Here is a 17,156-nt window from a genome sequence, read left to right on the forward strand (position 1 = left end):
TGTTGTTGTCCGCCTTCACTTCGTATAGTTTTTCCTCTCCCCCACCCCGTTAGTAACAGTTCTTCAATAACTCCTGCTCATTCCTGCTCACATCATGGCGGCTGCAAGACAACTTCCTGAGACCTTTCGTAAACTGGTTATCACCAAACTTTCCACCAATTACAGAGAAGCTGTGGAACTTGAGACTGTACCTATGCTGCAACCTGGACCAAATGAGCTACTTATTAAAAACAGGTGAAGAAGACAATGATGTTAATATGTACGAAATATGTAACTTACATGTAAGCTTAGTTGTTCACATTTTTTATTTGTGCGAGTCATCTTTGGAGTCCTTCCGTTGAAAATTTGCCTAATATTCCTTAATATTCCTCAATATTTTTTCCTGAAAGTTTGGACAGGGTGGTGTCTATTTCTTGAAAATATATATATATTTTTTTTATAAATTTTCTGATTGCCACTGTTAAGCTAAAACTTGTAAATTTCACCACCCCCTTACATGTAGGTAATTGGCAATTAAGCTCATTGAATGCGATTGACTATCATCTGAAGAATTACGGAGATCGAGGAGGGTGTGGCCGAGGTGGATAACACCTTTTGGAGATCTCCTTGATTATTTATAATATATTCATTCATTCAAAATAAATCCTACTTTAAAAACAAGCTAAAACATGCTTACCTCCATCATTGTTAAGTTTAGCTCCGACAGTGCATCTTAATTGGCAAGTTTAGGAGATAAAGGGTTGGTCAGGTCCGCAAATATCTTACAAATAGCAGTTGTTGTCCATCAAGGTGTTTTGTTGCTGTTCCTTCAATGTTTTTTAGCAATTAGTTCCCCTATTTATTCCTCGTGAAACAAGAGAAATGTTCTGCCATTTTTTTAGTCACTTCCCAACAACTCAACTTTGTCCCCAAATCTTCTTAGTTAACAGTTCATTATAATCTTGCAATTTGCTGCGTGATTAACATCATTTTTCACATATCATAAAATACTTCCATATTTGGATGACAATAGCTGGTTATGAATTATGCATGGTATTTTAGCCCATCAGAAATGGCAAAATATTTTGAATAAACAATATTTTCTTCTTCAAACCCTACTTTTCTGTTTAAGCTTAAAGTCTATGTTTTTGTTTTGTGTGTGTTTGTTTTTTACTGTGATAATTACTCCAGATCTCCTTATTTTTCTAAATGATCCGCAAAATTTCTTAATATATCTCCTTTCAAGATATGTAGGAATCAATGCCACAGAAATCAACCATTCAGCTGGTCGATACCATCCAGCGCAGTCTCCTCCTTTAGAAGCTGGCTTAGAGGTAAGAGTTAAAAAAATCTGGAGCCAAGATCCCTTATTTAAGCAATAGACCACACTTTCTATGGGTTTACCGGCGTGATAACCCACGCGGGATGTTGGGAGAACACGAGAAAAGCTTGTAAATCACGAGCCGAAGGCGAGTGATTTACAAGCTTTTCGAGTGTTCTCCCAACATCCCAAGTGGGTTATCACGCCGGTAAACTCATAGAAAGTGTGGTCTATTGCTTTTATAAAATAACTTTTAGTAGAATGGAGTCTTTTAGGTAAAAAATATGGTTTTAGTACCGTGATCAAGTCATGTCTTCTCTCTAAAGTCATCATAAGCCAATCATGACTCACGATTTAATAGCGCCGAACTTTCTCAAAACTCAGTTCAGTCAAACAACAAACAGCAGCACTTCAAAACAGGAGTTCTTGCACTCATTATATGATAACTTATGAAAGCTGTTTTACAGGAAAAGTCAACATTTATTCAAGCGAACGTACAATGAAAAAATACGTTCATGGTTTGTTTACTACAGAAGAAGAAATTAATTGAACATCAGACTGTACGCCGTTATATTTTGTTGAGCCGATCCGTAAGAATTTCGTTGTTACAGACGGAACTGGCAGCTATTGTAATGGAGGACTTCATTCACATTTTACAAGCCGCAGTGGTTTAAGATCTGTTTTCTGGCCTTTATTATGATTAAGAAATGCTGCGGTAACGACGTGGCTGCATTTGCTAAGTTGTCGCATGTAACTTTTATATGCACGTACAGCGACCGATGGAAATATGTCAGTGGTGGAGAAAGGTTTCTTTGCCGTAGTCACATATTGGCGTTAATATTTGTCGATTTGTAAAGTCAGGTGGTTTGAGGTAGGTTATGGCATCCATATCACCGAATAATTTGTGCAAATGTTGGAAAAAACCAGCCCGAAACTCTGACATCTTTCATCATCGTTGGCAGCTTGTTTACAACCTACAGTGGCCGATTTTGTACCATATCTTGATCAGAGATCTCTTTTTGGAACAATTTCTTTCATTAAGGAATTTAATTTTGACATAAAATAGATCAAGAATGCTAAAACTATCCGTTTTGTTGCTGGTTAGCACATGGTCAAGTTTTCCTGGAGACTTTCTACACCAGAAATTCACACAGTTGTTGTCTTTCTCAGCGATTTGGCATCGTCATGAAATGTAAACTGCTTTCCAGCTTTGTACTTTATTACTTCTAAAGCTATGGCAGTAATAAAATGTGAAACCAACGCTTTTGATATTAAGAAGGGCTGGGTAAGTAACTTGTTCTTTTTTTTAGCCTTTCTAAAATCATTGTTTGCAGATCAATAGCCGGTTTTGTTTATGGCTCGTGGTCCGGATGCCTTTTTCTATGGGTTTACCGGTATAATAAACCATAGGTTTTTGACCAATCAGATCACGCGTACTATCTCAGTTATTTTATAAAACACCCATATACGATGGAACCCTGCCTTACGGCCACTTCATTATTATGGCCACCTTGTTTTGGCCGCCCAGCAAAATGGCTATACATTTTGTTGTAGAGAAACCCTCGTTAATACGGTCACCTCGTTATTATGGCCACTTTTTTTTTGGCCCATTGGTGACCGTATTAACAAGGTTCCACTGTATTACATGCCAACTCTCCAGGGTTATCCAGATTTCCCACGATATGGCACAGATCTTCAAGTCTTCTATAGGTCAGCGTTCTCTTAGTTTGGAAGTTAGTCGATTACTCCCAAAACTTTGAAACGCTTTTGATCATAGTATGGTTTCCATGTCTTTTTTGGACGTATTTTCATCTCTGACGAGACCATCTCGTCAAAAAAGCAAATTTTGATAGTCTGAATTTCATGTAAGACTTTGTATAATGTCCCGAGCCATCCCAATGTGTTATAATTTGGGACTGGGTCGATTTGTGTTGGTGGAGGGGGTGGGAGGGTAAAGGGGGGTAAAAAGGGGGTGGTTGATGTTTGCAAAGTACGGCAAAAGAGACGGTCTCCCGATTTTAAATTATTCTCCAGAGGTTGGCATGTCTGGAAACTCATATTTCCATTGCCATATGAAAAAACACCTGCTGTTGTTTTTAAGGTTGGAAACGTGCCTTGTTTGGGTCGTCATTCATCTATAGTTTTGTAACCCAATAAAACATCTTGTTCTTAGAGCTTGGTGGCGCCATCAGAAAATAACATAATACCTTTATCTTGTTTGGGGCTAGACGGCGGGCAGTCTCTTATTTTTCTTTGCAAATTTACTGCATGCGAAAGCCAAGCACATGCCGTGATAAATGAGAGTGTAAGCCGGAGAAGAAAAAATAAGAGACTGCTGACTCTGTTGTCCTGTCTGGGGACAAGGAAGCTGTTAAGGAAATTTAATTAACCAATTAAACCCGAGAAACGTGAAACAGTTTATAACAAAACATAAACTACTGAATAATTTATGGTAAGATTGCCTGGAATTTGTTTCCATGAGGAAATTTACACCAGTTTTCTCCTGTAAGATATCCTAAAACATTTTAGTTTACAAATGTTTACTGCTTGATTCGTTATTGTTCATAGTTGGTTAAATCTTAGTCTTGACGCATGACTATTTTACCGCTTGCAACTCCACCAGAGACCTGTCAATGATCGGTCAACACTCCAAAGATCGCTAACAAAGGCGGAAGACGCTAAATGAACCGCTCCACAGACCACTGCACAAATGCTCGATGAAGAACTCGCAGATCCTAGCTGTGTACAAAGCTACCACAAACCATGTGAGCCTGCACTTATGGGATTGACCGCTGGATGCCCGCTATGCTCGTGGGCCGCTTGTCAGCTAAGCTTGTAGACCGCTAAGCTTGTGGACCGCTAGACCGCTTATCTTGTGGACCTCTAAACTTGTGGACCGCTTAACTGCTAAGCTTGTGAACCGCTTGACCGCTATGCTTGCGAACCGCTTGACCGCTACGCTTGTGAACCGCCTGACTGCTAAGCTTATGAACCGCTTGACCGCTAAGCTCATGGTGGTTAACTTAGTTAAATTACATTTAACCAAATTTAAATTGACCAATCAGTTACTCTGTTTCTGGGCTGACAGAGGGTTTTTTACTTCAAGGACCGTGTTTGCAATTCTGCAGGCTGAGATAAGATCTAGATGGATTTTAACAGAAAAGGCGGACTGCCAGCAGTCTAGTTTAGGGCTCATGACATTGATCATACATAACATTTTTCTTAATAGGGTATAGGAGAAGTGGTGTCAACAGGCGAGAAGTGTACAGATGTTCCCATTGGTCAAGCTGTAGGATATTTTAAGTATGGAAGCTTCTCAGAATACATGGTTAGTGTTTGTTTTTGATCTACAAAATAATAATAAAAACTGTTGTGTCAAGCTTGGAGTATTTCCTGGCTTACCTGCTTCTCTGACTCTTGTCTAACAATGGTACTTCTTTTTGTTGAAAGCATTCCACCCTAAAGTGGTCTTATATCTCCATACCGTTACGTTGTGCTGGAAACGCTTATATTGTAAAGTTGAAGTTTTTTATAGCAATCTTTCTTCATTTCTCTCGGCGACCTCCCTCTTAGACTTATGGAATCTTTATGAGTGGATGACTGGCAGCATTGGTTCAGGGTTAACTTAGCCTAAATAAAATCTAACCACATTTAAAAATCTGAATCTGCCACCTAGGATGTTTATTCCATGCAACTATTTTTTTATTCCTTTTACACTTTTTCTTTAGACAATTCCTTCAAAACGTGTGTTCCCCCTACCAAGAATAGATCCAGCTTATGTTTCCTTGCTAATCAGTGGACTGACTGCTGGTATTGCTCTTGAAAAGGTAAATGGAATATTTAATGGCTACTGTAATTAAACTTGCAGTGTACTTAGTGGAAGATGTGCATGAGCTTGCTTCCCAAAGCTTTTATAGGTATCCAAAAATGATCCACCCATACCCTCTGGGTATAGGTGGATCACCCCACCCATCTGACAACTTTAGTTTCACTTTTTATTTTCTCCAACACTCACAGTTTGCAAAAGCCTGCTGACAATGAGTTCTAAATACGGTTGTGTCTGTGGGTCTTTGAATTGGCCTTTCGGGAACCAGGTACAGAAGTGTATTAAAGTACTTTTTTTCCTCAGGTTGGTGAAATTAAGAAGAATGAAACAGTTCTAGTGACAGGTAAATATAAACTAACAAACCCAAAATTCCCGTTTCCCCTATTAATGATCATTAACACCTCCCGGGCAGGCTAACTAATATATTATCATCTTGTGCATTGAAGAACTACTTGATCAAAGATAGAGCCTTCTTGACTATCTTAAGTTTCAGAAGCTGAGAATGAACAAAGTAATCTGACAGGCAGGATCCTGAGCTGAGTTTCTTCTCTTATACTACTACATGAGAAATTTCTGCAATTTGATTGGCTTAGAGCAGTGGTATTTCAGCTTAACTTGAAATACCTACATTTGAAAATTACAAGCTTTTGCGGGTAGTAGTATAAACAAATAATAGCATGATTTGAACGTGATATTTGGCATAAATACCACTCGTGATATTTCAAAATTGTCTCAAATTTCAATCGCCTAACGGCTCGTGAAATTACGTACAACAATTTTGAAATATCACTCGTGGTATTTATGCCAAATGTCACTACTAATCATGCTATTACCTATACAAATTTGATTTTCATGCAAATTTTACTTTGAATTATATCCTCTCATTTTATCCTACAGCTGCAGCTGGTGGAACTGGTCAATTTGCGGTAAGTAAAAAAAATAAAAGCAAATGACACTTTCAAGAGCTCTTTGTAGCTTCATTGTTCTTCTCTGATGGAGACCATTATGACAAGGAAATCCTTGTGTTGCAGGTTCAACTCGCTAAATTGGCTGGATGTCACGTGATAGGCACGTGTTCAACAGATGCTAAAGGGGAGTTTTTAAAGGTAAGTTATTTGATGTTTCTCCTAGGGCCATTTTTCTCGAAGGTATCAGTTATTTGGGCCAACAGGAAAGCTGTGAGATTGTCAGGTTTTCATATTCAAGCTTGATGTTTTAAATTTTATTTTACATTGTTAGAAAGGTTTTTCCATAGAACAAGATGTAAATATAAAGCTACCAAACATGACCCATTTGGCCAATCTGAAAACGAATGTTATAAGCGAATTATGAGCTTATCCGAGTTCAAATACAAATGCCCCTCTAGTGCCATTGGAAAAGCGCATCAGAGGACAAAGAGGACAAGCAAACTCTTCTTATAAAAGGAAGTTGAGTGCCTTCTCGACCCTGAGAAGTGTAAGTTAATGAAAACTAACCGAAATTGGTTTTTCTATGCTTTATGACATTGGGAGGAGGATCGAGAAGGTTGGCCGATAAAGGAAAAGACTCTCATTTTGCTGGTTAGGTATTAAACAAATTCAAATGTACAGTAGCTATGCAAAGTTCCCCTCGATACACCGCTCCCATGGAAAATAACAATGCTGGGACTAGTTTTGTGCTTAAAACAGTTCAAAGAGAAAATCCACTCTTTCTTGTTATCCTGCGTAACAATCACTTCAGTTTCCATTTAGCCATGCTGAAGAAGAGCGGAAGAAGTGCGCGGACATTGGCTAAAACTAGGGTGGATAAACCGCCCTCGGTAAAACGGAGCAAAGAAATAGGAGTGTTTTTACTGAGGCGGAACGGGGGAAGGTTTGTTAGGGTTGCATGCCCCCACGGGTTCCCCTGGTGAAATGAACACGGAAAAGGCTGTTATGCATCCTATACCTACAGTCGCTTTTCACCCAACCAAGTCAAGGCTTTGGACTGGAGAAAGGAAACGACCCGGGCGGGAAACTCCTGTTTGGCTAATTTGCTTGCTCGTGGCATGATCCTTCGTTGGACAATCCTGCGGGATGGTAAGCAGTCTGTATGGCAACACCCATCGGAGATTAACATAACGTTTTTAAAACGATGTTTGACCCGCGGGAAAAAGCAAACAATGGCACTTGTAAAGCGTGTATCTATTTTCTTGTATATCTACAGCAACCGCACTTCATTACCCATGGATCCGGATGAGAATTGGAAAATACATTATAGTAACATATTCATGTATATGTTTCTTGTTAGTCTCTTGGTTGTGACCGGCCAGTAAACTACAAGACTGAGAACCTGGATCAAGTACTGAAGAAAGAGTATCCCGTAAGTATGAATCTGATGACATTTTTTGCTGCTAGCGGCTTTGTTCAGCACCTCTCGCTTCCGCAAACAGCATGTTTTCCCTTCCCATCTTCCCCCGCGTGCACGTGCTTTCTTTTTTCCCTTTCCCAACCTCACAAAGAGGCCTCTACGTAGGAGAGATACATTCCAACTGAACTGCTTAATACCGACGCTGTAATGACGGATTGCGTCCGTATGATAAAGGTAACAATGGCCTCTTTGAGTCTTTGCAGCTGGTCATTCACGTGGTACAGAACCGCCATGCTGGAGGGCAAGGGATGCACTGGCACAAGACAAACAAAGGAAATTACCACTTTTAATGATGTTATCTCTTTGTTTGTATTGTCCCAGTGTTTCTCTTGACTCAGTACACTCGCGAAGCAATTGAAATCGAACAACATCTAACTTCATTTTCTAGACCCACATAAGGAGATATATCGCGGCGGAGGCAACGAGATCAACTCTGCTAAGCATTGCGTTAGTAATAAGTACATTTTATTCGACGCTCCTTAAACAACTACGCAAGTCAACACAAGACATGGAGATTTTATATCTCTGTCTGGACTTGGCATAGGTGCCGTCCCTACCCCAGAAAAATTCGTTCATATTCGACAATTAAAACACATCAGAATAATCGTAATGAAGGTTTTAAAAAATGCATCGTTTTCATTGCTGTCGTCACTTGCGTTATTTGCCCTCTAGCAAAAGTCGTCGTCTCCGTCTGTCTCGAAAAACAATAAGCTGCGCCGGAAATGTCAGTTCGCTGCAGAGCAGCGTCGACTGTGACTCTTAAGTCCAATTCTGAAAAGGCAGTCTTTGTCACAGTGTCATAGTTGCTGTAAGTATGGGGTGTTGGTAGCGAGGGTGCTGAAGCTACCCTCGCTCTCTGTCGCTCCCTTTTGTCGTGCCACTGCTCTTCCCTCCTGGCTTCTGCTCTCCTCACCCCTTCGCGCACCACGTGACGCCAGTTGCTGCGGTCAGCTGAGGCTGCTAACAAAAGTAGAACATCGATTAATAGTAGATGATTTCCTTTCTGTACGTGTTTGATGTTGTAGAACGGATGCGATGTGGTTTACGAATCCATAGGAGGAGAAATGTTTGATACCTGTGTCAATAGGTAAGCATTATGCTCCATTAAATTAAATTCTTTCTCTCCTATTTGAACACAGGTAGCCCAAGATCGAAATATGAGCATCGGCATTGTCACGTAATCTACTTCAAAATACATGTATAACGATGTTTGTGCTCTCTATAATTCTTCACCACAGGCACACCAATGTAAAATAACTCAGACAACAGGTATGGCAACCCAAATGCAGCTCAAGGTTTTATTTGGCAGTAAACCGCATAGCCGCCCGGACTTTTAGAGAGAAAAAACAACAAAGTCGAGTCTTTTTCGACGTTATTTTTTATGTCTACACTCACGTGGATAACAGATAAAGAGCTAGAGCGAGTGATTGCAAACAAAGGAGACTAATTTCGTTGCAAGAAAAACGTGCAAATGTCGTTGAGAAAATGAAATATGCTAGCGACCAGCTAGGTGAAAATGAGGGCAGTGAAAAATTAAAAGCGACTAGGAACATAAGCAGCAAAATTTTTGGTGAGCTCGTACGACAATTCCGCCATACAAATAATGGATAACCAGGAAGTTTCACGTTTTAGTCGTGCAAAAAGACGGCAAAGAAATGTACAAAAAAGTGTGCTGCATGTGCAAATGTTTTTTTTGCTAATTATAGCTGCACATGCAAATTTGTTTTAGTGCTCTGAATTAGACTATTGATTTTGATTTCATTCTCATTGCCGTCCCCGTTTAACAGTACACGATTTATTTTTTGGTTATAAGTATATTAACAAGAGCTTCGCATTTAGCCCTGGCTAAATCTATATGTTATTATATGTAAGTTGATTCTTGTAAGTTATTTCGTCTACGCCTCACCTCAACCAAGGCGGATTCTTTTGATTGTTCTTGGGTTTTTGTTATTAAACCTTCTTGCCAAACCTCAAATTCAGTGCAAATAAAATTCCTGAGGATAGTTCTAGGTACCACTCCACCCAGACTCTTAATGTTTGTTGTTTTGTTGTCTGTCAAATTAGATTGGCGACGAAAGGCCGTTTGGTGACTATTGGTTTCATCACTGGCTACAAATCCAAACTGGGATTTTCCCCAGTCAAAAACGCTACGTTAATCCCTAAGGTAAGAGAGAAAATCTCCAAACAAGTCAATAGCTTACACAATAAGGTCAATAAGCGACAGTTATTACTAAACTGGAATTTTGTTTGCCGTTAACTGTTGTTTCCTGCTTAATACCAATGTTTGACTCTATCATTGTTTTTTGTTCTCACGTAGAAGCGAGTACGCCACAAGTCAGGTCTTTGCCTTGAAGGATTTGACGCAACCGTAAGACGCAACCGCGAAAGCTCTTTCCAAGCATGCGCACCGCGTCACTTTTGGGCTTTTTTTACTCCCGGTCGCCGTAGCGCCGTATTCGCAGGCTTACCAATCTGTTTACAAAGAAGAACAACCAAATCGTGGGAAGCCAGTCCCTGTGCATACAAAGCTCGAGAAAACGCGTGCCAGCCAGTCTCGCATAAAGAGTCAATAAGGATAACTATTACTTAAACTGATTGCGTTATCCATTGGATAGTGATTTATCCACCGGATAGCGCTATCCAACATTTGAACAACTGGGGCCAGGGGCCCGTTTCTCGAAAGTCCCGGTAACTTTTCGGGCCCGAAATCAAATATTCAAATCGAAATATAAAGAATAAGAGCGCGGGTCCTGGCAAGCAGACTACTCCATTTTGTTTCACTAACTGATGGTTTTATCATGCTAGATGCAAAACTATTGAAACCTCGATCTTTAATGTAAACGGCGACAGCTTACCGGGCCCGTTAATTATCGGGACTTTCGAGAAACGGGCCCCAGAACAGCAAAACTACGGTTTTAAGCCAACGAATTCTGTTGCTAAAATGGGGGATATCTGTAAAAGATATGGATCACTACAAAAAAGAACAATATGAAAAGAAATTAAAGCAGACTGATAAAAAAAAACCGAAAGCTTTGGATCCTAAGGTCTCGTTTTTTTCTCGCACTCCCAGCTTTTGACCAGATCTGCAAGTGTTCGTGGATTCTTGTTGTTTCACTACGTGGAGGAGTACAAACCAACCGTAGATAAGCTGGTGAACTTGTACGACAGTGGAAAGTTAAAATGCAGTATCGACTTTGGACGAAACTCATCGCCTGGTGGGTTCAAAGGCCTGGACTCTGTAGTTGATGCGGTTGAGGTATGAGTGTTTCGTGTGATTTGTTAGTCAGATTTATTCCAGTCAATGGAATGGATTATCTCTTCTTTAGTTTCTTCGGCTTTGTGTTTTTAAGTTTGGAAAAGAACGCGGTGCAACTCGCGACAACGGGTAACTGCGAAGTCACGTGCAGTGTACACATTTACGTCCAACTAAAGCCGCATTTACCACAAGTAGCCCAAGCTCGAAATATTTCACAGTTATTCCTCGAGCCCGAATGGGCTGTGAGTCAATAGCCCATGAGGCCGAAATATCGAGACAAAACAACTTCAGCTAGCAAAACGTGATTCAGCAGCCATTGTTTGGTTTTCAAAGCCGGCGCTTTTCGCTACTAGAGGGCTATAACATATAGCCCAGTAGTAACTCAACCAATCAGAACGCAGCCTTGATAATAGACCACTAGTTGGATTTTACTAAAAGTATTTAAGGTGCCGAAGCTCATATTTCGAGCATGGTCTACCTGTGCATTTACACTACAAAGTTGTCTAGAAAAAACGTGTTACTGTCAAACTCAAGAGGCCATAAACACTTGAGGTATTTCAGGAATGTTTATTGTGGTACGACCAATCACAGCAAAGATACAGGAAAGAAAAGTTGCTCATTTTGATTACCCTCTTATACGGGCAAGTTTTGTCATGGAAGACTTATCCTTGTAAAGGGGCTTACATTTGCAAGTTTTTCTTTACAATCTTCTCCATGTAAAGAAAACTCGGTCGCATCGACTCGGATTGACATGTGACAGGTTATAATTAGCAAAGACAAAATCACAGTGCATGTCCGCGCACACGCAAAAGTGGAACCGAGCTTAAGCACAATTACTGGCAGTCAGTAAGTAGTAGAGACTTTGTGATCTACATCACAGAAAACTGCATCGTTAGACAGACGGTTATGAGTACGAATTCAATATGTAAGTGACGTTTTAGCTGCCGTCGTGGTTAAGCTCCCTATTTACAAGTAGGCGCGCACACATTTACCCTCTAAGTCCCAACAGTGACCAAAGTCAGTTTTCTCCCAACAAAATCAATACATAATCAAAGGAAAATGTTGTGAGAATTAATAAAATAATCACCTGATGAGAAAAGCTTTGATGTACAAACGAACTCTCTTAACCAATTTATTAAGGAAATGTAAAGAGATCGGTCTGGAGAATATGTATTTGGATATGGGGCTTAAAGGGTTAAGGACGTGTTTATATGAGGTGAGCCAGCCCGGTTAGCCGAGCTGGCCTACTTTACCGGGCTAAATCGGCTCATGCCTTGTTTCTCATAAAATTTTCATTGTGTTTATATGAGAGGGCGGGCTGGCCTGGCTTACCGAGGTTGTTCGAGTCGAGATCTAGGCAACCAGGCAGCCCGCCTCCTCACATAAACACAACGGAACCTTTAAGAAGGAAGAAGGCATGAGCCAAGCCAGCCCGGCTAACAAGGCTAGCTCATCTAACAGGCCTTAACATATACTAATGGACTTGCTCATGCAACTTAGCTCAACGTGTAAAAAAGGGATTTTTCTTCTCTTGTCGTTGAACCAAGTTTGTGAATTAAGTGTCTCCAGTTTGGTCCTGGAATTACCATCAGGTTAATGGATATGTGTTTTTGTTTTGTTTTGTCTCTCTCCAGTATTTGCATAGCGGGAAAAGTTCTGGCAAAGTTGTAGTTGAACTACCTGATGACGTCAAAAGCCGTTTATGAGAGTGTCTACCATATAGTAGTCTACATATAATGATCCTGCCAACAGATAAACGGAACGTAACGATGGCCCTCGAGCTAATGCCCAAAACTGAAAAGATGTGAATCCTTTCGAGCTAAAACTTGGAACATATGAACGCATATGACTTTGTCATGATTTAATACTTGCACCTTGAATGACCTTGCTTGTTCATACATTCTCACCTACAGACCGTACTTGTTTTCTACGCAGTGAACTGGGGCTACAGTCGACTCCCGATAACTCGAACCTCCTACGGAAATCGAGGAAAGTTAGAGTTAGCGGGAGCTCGAGTTATTGGGAGTTCGAAGAAAATAACCGCAAATAAGAAAAAAAGGAAATGGATGGGGAGGGAGATATAAATTGATATTTTGAAAAAGGAATTAAGTAGCAAAGTTTGAGTAATATCATAGGGATTGACACAGAATTTGTACTGGAGCTACAAAAAAGTAAAGACAAAGAATTCACACGGCTGTTTTAAAATGAACTCAAAATTTCGGACTTCATTGCACTGTTCTTTTTTTCTTTCGATTTGTCATAAGCTTAAAACTTGGCTCGAGTTATCGAGGGTGAAATTATATAGAAATGATATGAAGGGAAACAACAATTACTTCGAGTTACCGAGTGTAAAATCACAGTAAATGTATGAAGGAAAACCAGGGGAAATCGACTTTGGTTCGAGTTAACACGAGGTTCGATTTAGCAAGGGTTCGTGTTATCGCGAGTGAACTGTAGCTTAAAATCGAGGGTAGATTATGCGCGTATTTCATTTGAAAGACATCTACTTTTGAAAACCCTCGGCTGGAGAGGGAGATGTACACCAAGTGAGCATTAATGGTTTCGTCTTACAACTTATAGCCTGCGCTCGTCTCGCGCCTGGCGCAAAATGCCGCGTTCGCCTCGCTTGGCTCATAAAGCACCTCTTATGCAGTTACAACTTATAATTACATGACCTAGTCGATTCTTCTTCATTGAATTTTTTTTTCAGTCGTTTCTTCGTGAACCTTACGTCCACCGTTAGACTCTCTTGAACATAATAATGAATTAGCGCTTTTCATTCAGCTAATTTTTCCCTTCTAGCAGAAGCGAATTTATTTTTATTTCTCATGTTACCAAGTGTACCACAATAGTTTTTTGGTCTCGCGGACAGGTGCAATCACTATATGACTTTTTTAACAATACAAAAAACTGAAAAGATACTAAACAATCAGGACCCTTACCGTAACCAACCTCGTTCCCACAACAGCGTCCCTGTTGGTAACTAGCATTCAGAGCGAAGCACTCGCAAACATTGAAAACTGCTAACCGTTGGTTGAAAGGTTACTGCTAAATTTGAGCCCAGTTTTTTTTAAAAAAATGTAAATTATATTTTCATACTTATTAAGAAGTACATGATGATTTCTAAAGAGAGGCAATAAAGGAAATGAGGAAAGGAACTGGATATGAAACCTCACGAGTCAACGCGCGCAATCACGGTGCATACCAGTCTCGTACCCAGTCGCTTCTCTGTATGCGCTGTGATTAATGGGAAGGGTTTAAGTGAGTTCGCGGTGCATTAAGGGAAAGAAGGAGGAAAATCGCGAAGTTCTCTCTCCCTCCCTCCCAAGCGCCATTGAGGGCGTCAAATTGCCTTTCCCTATTCCTTTGCCAGGATAAATAAGTGGCGACTGGGTCCGAGTCTGGGTGGTTACCGTAGTGTAGCTCAATCTGTAACTCTACGTAGCTGTGCATGGCATAGGCTACTTCTGTTCACGTACTGTCTTTTTTCTTTTTTAGAGATTTTAGAACGCTCACGCAAAAATAAAAACCGTGGGGGGGGGGGGGGTTTAAATGATCACTGGCGCAAGGGGTTTGGGATGGGTGAATAATGAAATATATTTTTTGTTTTTTTCTCAAACTTCGCGCCCCATTATAAAAGAGAAGAAGAAAAAGTCTGCAGGTGACCCAAAGTGTATTTTCGTCGCGGCGACTTAGAAATCGCGTTATCGTTTTGTTGCCCAGAAATGCTGCCATTGTCGCGTGTTTGTTTTGAAAAAAAGTGATGTTTTTACTAAAGACTATACTAATTTATGACCAGGTCGATCACAAACCTCTATTGAGCGGCCGACCTCGAAATGGAGGTTTAACTGTAGTACACAATGCCGGTGCAGCTTTGATCGATTATTTTGTAGACTGGTACCTTAACTGACAAAACAACAAGGCCTTTGAGCTGTTTTCAGAGAGAGCGTCTAGTATAAATAAGGATTTCTGACAATGAGGTCCTTGTAACTGTACTGCGGTGATCCACCCTCATCACTCCAAATTCTATATAATATTAAGGTCCCGGGCTTAAGCAAAGAACCAAGTTGACTAAGAAAATCCACTTTTGGGCATAAAACAAAAAGTAAAATAAAACGCAAAATCGGGTGAAAAAAAATTCGGCAAAAGAGTGTTTAGGTAACCCATTCGCCCCTGAACGGCCTGTAACCGCCAGTGGGGATCCACGTGTCCGCCAGTTTCATCCAACTTGTGTAGGGTAAAGAATAAGCATGATTTAGCCAAGGAGGCCGGAGAAAAAGGTAAAAAAATATAAGCAACGTCAACCCAAAAATTCCCAGGAAAATTTTGTTCCACTAACCACCTGCTTTCTTTCATCTAATCGTTAGATCCTAAAAGCTTTTTCAAAAATTCAGTATTAATGAGCTTTAGTGCAGACAGGTCCCAGGGCTCATCACTGTCAATAAGGGATTTAGCCGGAGACGTTTGCGAGAATTAAGAGGGTCTGTTAATCGAGCGTAACGCTACAGTTCAGAAATGCACTAAACTTACTTTTTGACTTTCCCGCTTCAGGGTCACCTAACGATAATATAGTTCAAAACCAACGTATTTTAGTATTTAAACGGTAGATATAGGCATATTTTTATCCTGGCCCTAAAAATTTTTCATCCGTTCAGCTTTCCTAGCTGAAAGTCTAGTGATCCGAGAATTAAAGGGATCAAAACTTACCTTTTCGAAAATTTCAGCCAGAAAAAAGGCCCCCGAAAATTTTAGGGGACCTTTTTAGGGTAAAAATCCGTTAAAATGGGCAATTATACCATTTTTTATATGCTCGAAAATCCTAGGAGAGGCAGGCAAGCAAGAGATTTTACAACAAATGTTCCAAAAATTCTAGATCTCAAATCGTCTTCCGAACAGATATTTTCAGAAAATTAACGTTTCCTCGCAGTCTTACTGTTCTTTTCGCAACAGCCTTCCTTCTTTTCTTGAACCTCAATAACAGATTTCGGCGTCGAATCACATCTGATGATAATGAAAGTGGATACAACAGAATGAGCTACTGTCAGCCAAGTTTTAAGTTACGTTTTCCCATTCAATTCTTCACTGTAATCCTATATAAAATGGCTTGGTTAGAAAGGTTTCATTTCCTAGGCAAAGCCATTCAGTCCCATAAACTACATTGAACCTTAATGGGTTTGTCACTCATCGCGGAAAAAATAAGTTAACTGAAAGAAAAAAATGGGAAAAGGGGAAGAATGAAGTTAGCAAAAAAACCGGCTTCGATAGTGAAATCCCACGCGTGTGAGATCTTAGAAAGAAAACGTTTCCGACGTGATCTGAAAATCTCACGCGCTCTTTACCTCGCTCTTACGTGAGTTAACTTTTTAACATCTAATAAAGTTTAGCTTGATTTTGCATTAAAATAGCGTTTTCATAGCCAAAAATGTTTCGCAGAATTATCACAAATCTGCTGAATAACTGACAACCTGGGAAAATTTACTTTCGGTTAAGCAATTTGCCTGTGCATGAGTGAGAAACAGAGCGCGCTCGTTCGTTCGACTGGTTAAAAAACTATTGTGCACATCCAAACAGCTGACCAAAGTGATGGCAGTCGCTTGTAAATACTACGTTCCGTTTGGTCAGCGCCATGACGGAGCAAACTCGCGGTTTCCATGGACACGTTTTTGTTTTCAACAAAAGGGCAACTTACAGTAAATACTAATTAGTACCAAACCTGCACTTACTTCCGGCTATAAGTGCGCCACACCAGCGTAAATTCGGCAGAAGAGTTTAATAAAACTTCTTTTTGGTTCCTAAATGTATATAAACTTTCCCTTGTTTTTGCAAAGTTTATCAAAATGTGCTTTGAAAAAGTACGAAAAAAAAAAAACAACAACAAAAACAACAAACGTTTCACGGAATACTCCCTCTTCCTCAGGAGTTTAAAGCAACTTTTCCTCGCCAGTTCTAGATCTATTTTTTTCTGTTTAGGTTTTTCGTGGCTATGTCCCCTTTTCTTCATCCCTACATTCAAACTGGATGGTTTAATGTTCCAGTCTTGTGGCGTCGAAAATGCTCTTTACTTTTCTTTACTTTTTCTTTAAAACAAAAAGCAGCTTACCTTTCCTCATAACATGTTCCCTTAAAATATCGAAAAACGCAAAACGACCCTATGACTGGACTCTTCATATTGCTAATCTCTACTTAGCATTCAACTAAAGATCACACTGAAAGATGATCAAAGATCCATTGCTGTTCCGAGGAATGGCGTCATAATAGATATTTACCGCGCGCTAGCACAAAATGACTTCTGTTCCCGTGGCAATCCTAGCAATTCCAAAAGTCAATGCAGAGGAATTTTATGGCCTTTATTTACTGTTCAACAGGTTGATTGTAGATGTGGGTAA

General features: G+C 40.1%; 1 protein-coding gene across 1 annotated transcript; it reads left to right on the forward strand.

The window, feature by feature from the left end:
- The first annotated feature begins 89 nt into the window (after positions 1 to 89).
- On the forward strand, positions 90 to 13,928 carry LOC140941535 (prostaglandin reductase-3-like). The gene is made up of 12 exons (XM_073390545.1): positions 90 to 234; positions 1,226 to 1,313; positions 4,530 to 4,628; positions 5,029 to 5,127; positions 5,430 to 5,469; positions 6,024 to 6,052; positions 6,158 to 6,232; positions 7,395 to 7,466; positions 8,540 to 8,601; positions 9,579 to 9,678; positions 10,585 to 10,770; positions 12,405 to 13,928. The coding sequence occupies exons 1-12, from the start codon at positions 95 to 97 to the stop codon at positions 12,474 to 12,476; spliced, it is 1,062 nt and encodes a 353-aa protein (XP_073246646.1). The 5' UTR covers positions 90 to 94; the 3' UTR covers positions 12,477 to 13,928.
- The last annotated feature ends 3,228 nt before the right edge of the window (positions 13,929 to 17,156 follow it).

Source organism: Porites lutea, chromosome 6 (genome assembly GCF_958299795.1).
Source record: "Porites lutea chromosome 6, jaPorLute2.1, whole genome shotgun sequence".
NCBI lineage: Eukaryota > Metazoa > Cnidaria > Anthozoa > Scleractinia > Poritidae > Porites > Porites lutea.